The sequence below is a fragment of the Sciurus carolinensis genome, chromosome 2 (assembly GCF_902686445.1).
Source record: "Sciurus carolinensis chromosome 2, mSciCar1.2, whole genome shotgun sequence".
Taxonomy (NCBI): Eukaryota; Metazoa; Chordata; class Mammalia; order Rodentia; family Sciuridae; genus Sciurus; species Sciurus carolinensis.
Window position 1 is genome coordinate 199,232,255 of NC_062214.1, and position 7,083 is coordinate 199,239,337.

Genomic DNA, 7,083 nt, shown 5'->3' on the forward strand with positions numbered 1-7,083 from the left:
AGGGACCAGCTGGTCGCGCACAGTCCCCAACGCGGCCCTTAGGAGGAGGCTTCGCGCACAGCCGGGGCGCTTCCCCTGGGTGCGGAAACTCCTAGGCGAAGCCTCCTCCGCGGTGGGGACTGAAGAGTGGGGCCCACTGACTGTCCCCGCCGGGCGGCCCCGCGCCCCTCCCACGCGCAGCCGCCGGGCGGGGTCGGAAACTAGCGCCGGTAGATTCCAGCGCGGCGGTGGGACAAGCCCGCGCCTGCGTGGGGGCGGAGCGGGCAGGTGGGGACCGCGACCCCGGCACACCCCCTCAGTGGGCTGGGCCCCGCCGGGCGAGGCCGTCCGCGGACCGAAGGTGGAGGGCTCGGGGCTGGCGGCGGCGGCAGAATGCGCCTTTGTGCGCGCCCCCGAGCGTGTCGCGGCGGGCCCTGCACCCTGCGCATACGTGGCGAGGCCGGGGCGCTGCGGCCTGGAGAGCAAGGGTCCCTTCCCGAGGCGTGGACGCTGTCCCGAGCCCCTGTGACGGCTGCGACCACCGGCCCGCCGGGGTGGGACGGCAGGGCCCCAGAGGGTGACTTGGCTAGCCTGGGGCTGGGAGCGAGTCCCCAGGGAGTCGACTGCCGCTGTCAGTGGCCCGGCGGGCAACGGACCGAGATCGCTGTTGAACCCACAGTGAGTGGCGAAGCTTCCCCACCAGGCCTAGAAAGGGCTCGTGTGTGTTCCTGGCCCTTCCTCCTGGCCCTCCAGTCAATCAACAAACACATGTCCCTGGAATGCGTGCAGACAAGATACTGGCCCTTTGCGCCCTCGAGGGGCTTGATCCCTAGCCCAGATTCACTTCCAGCAGGGCCACTCCTATTGGCAGAACCTCCTGGCTCCCAAAAGGGCAGCACAGCTCCCTTGCTGACCGCTCTGCACCCCAAACCCAGGTCTGGCACAGGACAGGCCAACACTCCTTAGGGGACCTAATAACTGGAGGTACAGGTGGGGGGCATGAGCATAGTGGGGCACAGGGGAGGAAGAGGTAGGAAGTGAGCGGGTGTTGGGGAGTAGAGTGTGTTGGGGAGGGGCTCTGGGTTGAGTCCTCAGCAGGTCTGCATGCCAGGCAGAGGGTGCCAGGAAGCAAAGGTGGACTAGTGAGAAATGCTTGGTGAGAACCTCCCCAGGAAGAGAAGACTGGAGGGAGAGGCTCCTGGGCTCCAGCATGGTCAGGAGGGCAGTGGAGAGCCATGGCAGGTGTCTGAGCAGGGGAGCAGCAGGGTCAAGTTTGTGTTGGGGAAATATCATCACAGCAGACAGTAAGAGCATGCTTTACAGTCTGTAATCATCTTCAGAGTGAACCTATAGCTACTTAATAAGTCTCCCGTTGTTGATATTGAAGTGGTTTCCAGGTTTCTGCTTAGAAATAATTCTGCATGAGAATCACATCTGTTCCTTGCACATTGACCCAGTAAAACCATTTCTAAGAGTAAGGAGTTTTTTGTTTTGTTTTTTCTTGGTATTGGGGACTGAACCCAGGGCATTCTACCACTGAGCTGCATCTCCAGGCCTTTTTATTTTATTTTGAGACAGGGTCTTGCTAAGTTGTCCAGGCTGGCTGTGAACTCAATCTGCAGTCTCCCAGGTTACTGGGATTGCAAGTGTGGGCCACTGCACCTGGCTGGAGCAAGGACACTTGATGCATGTCCTCAGGAGCTGACCAAAGAAGCTGAGCCCACTTCACACCCCACCAGTGGACAGTCACAGATACCAGCCGACTAATCTGGTTATGTTGACTGACTTTGAAAACGGTGCTTAACTTTAAAAATTTACTGGAAAACACTGAGTGCAAACATCTGCCAGGCACCTCTGCGTGCAAACACCTGCTTTGGACCTCTCTCGAGATTTACCCAGAGCCCTGGGAGGCTCTGATGAGTGGCCCATGTCCCTGCTGAGCATGGAGCCCCTTGCACTGACCCCTGCTGGTCTCACCCACAGAGAAGCCAGATGCCATGCCAGACCCCTGGAGTTGGTACACCCTGTCTGTTTTGTCTGTGCTGGGAGGTGACACCTCGGTGGCTACAGGGGCCGCCTGCTGCTGATGGCCTGAGAGGGTAAGCCCTATATTCCCGCTTGCTGGAGAGCTGCTATCTAGAAGTCCTTTTGGTTTTCCATGCGGAAACTTGGTCAGAGGCTGCTGGCCTTCTGCCCGGGGCTGCGGCTGCAGGTCCTAACTAACTCCCACTGCACGGAGGCTGCCCACCCACCTGCCGCCGCACCTGCTCCCCGCCATGCTGGGAGTTTGCTCCGTGGGGTGCCCGCGTGTGCAGTCAGTTCTGCCAGCTTTCCTTTTGTGGCTTCTTCCTCTGGTTCCTTTGTGACCTCTCTTTTGGTGCTAAGTTTCCAGAGTGCCTTCCTGCCAGAAGCTTGGTAAACTCCTGACTTTCATATGAACTTAAACAGACCTTGAGCCCTTTAACCAACCCACCTGTGGTCCAGATGGAAGGAAGGTGCAGGTGTGAGCCCCGGCCCTGGCCCCGTGTGCCAGTCCTTCTAGGATCAGGATAAAAAGCCTCCACCATAGAGCAGCACAAGGGGTTGTCTGGACAGCAGGTGCCACCCAGGACTGTGTCCGTGTCACCTTCCAGAGGCAGACCCAGGGGTCCTGGAGCTCCTGCACCGACCCCAGCTCCCCTTGGCCTGCTGTGACTCTGCTCCCCTAGGCCCGGTCTGTGTCCTCGCAGCACGTGGGGTCTGCCTGCCTCCGGTGCTACCTGAGCTTCAGGCTGTCCCCCTCACCTCTCTACCCTGCACGGTCTTCCTCTCCCCACCGCCTCTTGCCTCTCCCACGCTGCATCTCTCCTCCTGGGTCTCCTCATGGATGCCCCAGCTCTGGCCTCCCTCACCTCTGTTCCCAGTCCTGACTCCTAAGCACCAGTGAGGGTCTCCAGCTGGCCTCCAGGCCCTTCGCCAGCCGCACCCCAAGGCCCTCATCTTTCCACAACCCCTCCATCAAGGCACTCTACCCCCGAGCCCAAGCCGGGGCTGCTCCTTCCTCTCTCCACCATCACATCCACCTCCTAGACAGCTGTCCACCTAGCACCCAGCCATGGTCCCTGCTGTCCACACCCTCTGCATTCCAGCTGCCAAGGAAGTCTCTCCTCTGTTTAGAGGCCACCGTAGACCCCCAGTACCCAAGGACCAGTGCCCGCTCCTCCTGGGCCACAGCCTCACGGGACCCTTGCTCCACCCCAGCTGCCCTCTCTGCCTGGCCCCTCAGCGGCAGTCCTGGTGCTGGAAGTCAGCTCTCTGCACTGCACGCTGTCCCCCCGCCCCTCCTCTAAGAGCCCTGGGCCCTGTGGCCCTGTGACATGCTCTTGGCGTGCTGTCCCAGCCCCACGCCCTCCTCTCTGCCCTTGGCCTGAGCGCGTGGGCGCCAGCTGAGAGTCTTTGCCTCTGCCTGCCCTGGCTCCATCCCAGACCCTCACCATCTTCATCTTCCAACCCAGACCACGGCAGAAAGAGCCCTCAGTAAGGGCCTGCAGAATGAGAGCTGGGCAGGGGCAGGGGCAGGGCCTGTGGCAGGGACACAGCACACCAGGGAGGTTAAGCAACTGGCTTGATGTCACACAGCACATGTACAGCCAAGTGGTGAGTGGATGGGAGGACCCCTGGACCTGTTCCCTCCACACCTCCCATCTCCTGGCTCAGCAAAGGGCTGGCTCTTCACTCCCTGCCTGGCCCCTCCTCCACACACGCAGGCACACACACAGGAACCAAGCAGTTCAGCTTAGCCAGGCAGCTGGCATGCTCCAGCATGCCCCGGCATTCCCACTTGATGGGCTGGGAAGAACCTAGGCAAAGCTGGTCACCACTCAATGTTTTAGGTGCTCAGGCCACAGAGGGCTGAGCAGAGAACACCAGCGTGGGCCACTGACCTGTGACCAAGCATGAGAGACAGAGGGTCCAGGGTGTCCTGTCCTCTGAGCCACACGGTTCGGCATGGAAGGGCATCCTGGGGGAATGCTGGGTCTCCACACCTCAGATAGGCAGGGCCTAGGCCCAACTTGTGGGGTGCTAGGGGCCAGGGCAGCTCACTCCAGCGGGACCAGCTGGGGTCAAAGGCCGACCCAGAGGGGCTGGAGGCTGATGCCCTGCTACTCAGTGCCTCTTCTCAGCCTCCCAAGCCACAGGAATCTGGGCAGCAGAACCCAGCATGCATGGCCAAGGTAACCCTGGCCCAGAGTGCACCAGCAGTGCCCGCCCAGCCTGGCCCCCGGCCAGCAGCAGGCAGAAGCTGCTGTCTAGTGCCGCCTCCTGTTGAGGCTTGTAGAGAGATCTCTGGTTGTTTGTTTTGTTTTTTCCCATTGAGGACTAGTGGAGTCCATACTCAATTCCCAAATGTTTTATGATTTTTGCTCTGTTTGAAAATAGCATCTCTTCCCATTATATATTTAGTGGCTTAAAATAATGTCATTGACTTTTTTATTGGGCAACCTTGCTGACCTCTGATTAGTGCTAATTATTGATTGATCTGTTGATTATTTGGATATTTCAGTGTAAGTCATCACCTTACCTGAAAAGGAATGACAATACAGTTGTATCCCCCTTCCTCTACTAAACTCCTGATTTCTTTTTCTTGTCTTGTTGCATTGGCCAGGATGATGCTGAACAGTGAGTGTGAGCATTTTCCAACTTAACGGGAACCCTGACAGAGTCCCTGTCATTGTGATGATGACCATGAGTTTACAGGAAATAGACCTCATTCAGTTGGAAAACTCCATTTGGTTTGCATTCTCTATTTTTTAAGCCATCAGCATAGATTAAACTTCATCAAATACTTCATCCTGCATCAATGTAAGGATTATGTTACTTTTCTTCTTAACCCAGTTTCTTTCTTTTTTTTAAAATATTTTTTAGTTGTCAATAGACCTTTATTTTATTCATTTATATGTGGTGCTGAGAATCAAACCCAGTGCCTCACTAGGCAAGTGCTCAACCACTGAGCCACAACCCCAGTCCCACCCCAGTGAGCTTCTGTATTAAAATTTCTGATTAAAATTCTCCTGGTGTTCCTGAGATAAATTTATGTGACCTTAGTACTCTGTTGGATTTTGGGTAGCTACCACTTTAAGATCTTTTAATTCATGCTCATCAATAAAACTGGCTTACAATTTACCAGCTTCCCTTCCTGGCTCGGAGGGAGCTGTGTGAGGTGGTCAGACGCTTTCCTTCCAGGTACTTCTCTTTCAGGAATGACTCATCTCTCCTATGGATCATCTGTTCTCAGAGGGTTTGGTAAGTGCAGCCTGGAACTCCTGATGGGCTGGGGCTTTGGGAGGTGTGTGTGTGTGTGTGTGTGTGTGTGTGTGTGTGTGCATGCGCACGAGTGTGCTGAGAGGATCTGGTTTCTACTCTAACTTTTCAGATGATCAGACTCTCCTGGTTTTGCTTCTTCTTATCTCAGTTTCCTCTTCTTAGTTTTCTGAGAGTCTGTGCATTTTGTCTGGGTTTTCAAATGTTTCCGTTCACACTTTATGTTTTAGAACAATCAGCACCTCTGTCATGCAGCCTGGACGGGCCGGAGGAGGACGGTCTTGCTTCTCCGGACCTTGACTGTCCTCAGATGGACTCTAGAAGGCTCCTCACCCTCTACGCAGCCATCTGCCAGGTTGCACGCCGGCCCCCGAGCAGCGCCGGCAAGAAGCCGCCCTGGACCTGCCCTCGGGAAGGCTGCTGCCCTGGGTCTTCCTCTTCCTTCCATCACGTTTCTTTTGACTTTTCTTTGATCTCTTTTTGATTAGCGTCCCTTCGTCCTCAGCAGCCGTCGGGGGCCCCCTCTTGCGGCCAGGGGCAGTGCATAGCGGGACTCCGGCCCCGCCGCTAGGGTGCGCTGTGACGGGCGCGCTGCTTTCCTGGGGTGGCGGTGCGCACCAGCTGGATGCTGGATGCGTTGGTGGTGACAGCAGTGGTCCTCGATTTGCAAGTGCCACGCTCAGAGCCCAGAAGAGACTCCCCACGCGAGCCTCGGGCAGGCACTGCGTGCTGCAGCTGGTGCCCCAGCTTCTGCCTCTACTTCTGGTGGCAGGGCCTTCACCTGTCCGGCACTGTGGCGCCGCTGCCCGTTGCTTGGCGCAGGATGGAAAGAACTTGGTATACACTTGACAAAACAAACGAAAACCTCCCACCGGGCTGGGGTCCTGGCTGGCAAGGGTGAGGCCCTGGGTTCATTCTCAGCGGGGGGCGCACAAGTAAATACATAAGGTTCGTCAACAACTAATAAAAGTGTTTTTTAAAAAACCTCCTACAGTTAATGCTCTCAGGCGATGGCGTTTCCTTTCCCTTTGTCCTAGGTTTTATCCTCTCTTCTTGTCAGGCTGGAAATAAACTTTTCAGACAATCAGCTTGAATTTTCTTCAGGATTCCTATTTTTACCTTTTGTTCTCGGTTTTCCCGTTTTCTATTTTCCTCCTGTGTTTCTATTAACTCTATGCTGTCTCTGCTGCTCCTTGCCTTGGCCTATTTGTTTTCAGTTTTTCTTATTTTCAGATAAACATACACATTCAAAGCTACCTAATTGTCACCAATGCTGTTTTGACAAATCCCACGCGTTTTAGAAGGCAGAGACTTCCTTAGGACTAAATGCTGTGTTTTGTAATTCGCCCTATAAATTCCCCTTTAAAGGTTATTTGGTACTTTTTTATACATAAAAACAAGTTTCTGAATGTAGCATTTTAAAAAACCCTACTTCTGTCCTAATTTCTTCCTTGATTTTTCTATTTTTTAGTTTGTTTTAGTTAGACATGACAGTAGAATGCACTTGGATACATCATATATAATGGAGTATAATTTCTCGTTCTTCTGGTTCTACATGGTGTAGAATCCCACCGGTCGTATAGTTATGTTTGTACGCAGGGTAATAACGTCCGGTTCATCCTACTATCCTTCCCACGCCCATATCCCCTCCTCTGTCTTCCCTGCTCTCTGCCTAATCTAAAGTAACTCTATTCTTCTCCAGGACCCACTCCATTGTGAATTAGTGTCCGCAAATCAGAGAAAACATTGGGTCTTTGGTTCTTTGGATTTGGCTTATTTCACTTGACATGATCTTCTCCAGCT

At 54.8% G+C, this 7,083-nt stretch overlaps 1 protein-coding gene across 2 annotated transcripts; it reads left to right on the forward strand.

The window, feature by feature from the left end:
* The first annotated feature begins 339 nt into the window (after window positions 1–339).
* Window positions 340–6,203, forward strand: LOC124977309 (uncharacterized). Of its 2 annotated transcripts, none has more exons than XR_007107139.1 (4): window positions 340–657; window positions 1,963–2,078; window positions 4,625–5,262; window positions 5,511–6,203. XR_007107139.1 is itself a non-coding variant. In XM_047540766.1 (4 exons), exons 1-4 carry the CDS (start codon window positions 373–375, stop codon window positions 5,762–5,764), a joined length of 675 nt encoding a protein of 224 aa, XP_047396722.1. In that variant the 5' UTR covers window positions 340–372; the 3' UTR covers window positions 5,765–6,203. The 2 variants fall into 2 exon arrangements, 1 of the variants encoding a protein (XP_047396722.1); XM_047540766.1 differs by having other exon boundaries at window positions 5,218–5,262; window positions 5,536–6,203.
* The last annotated feature ends 880 nt before the right edge of the window (window positions 6,204–7,083 follow it).

Coding starts and splice junctions, on each gene's coding strand:
- LOC124977309 (XM_047540766.1), top strand. CDS start 373: ATGCGCCTTTGTGCGCGCCCCCGAGCGTGTCGCGGCGGGCCCTGCACC. Junction 658..1,962: donor AGATCGCTGTTGAACCCACA/GTGAGTGGCGAA, acceptor TCTCACCCACAG/AGAAGCCAGATGCCATGCCA. Junction 5,263..5,535: donor ATCTGTTCTCAGAGGGTTTG/GTAAGTGCAGCC, acceptor TCTGTCATGCAG/CCTGGACGGGCCGGAGGAGG.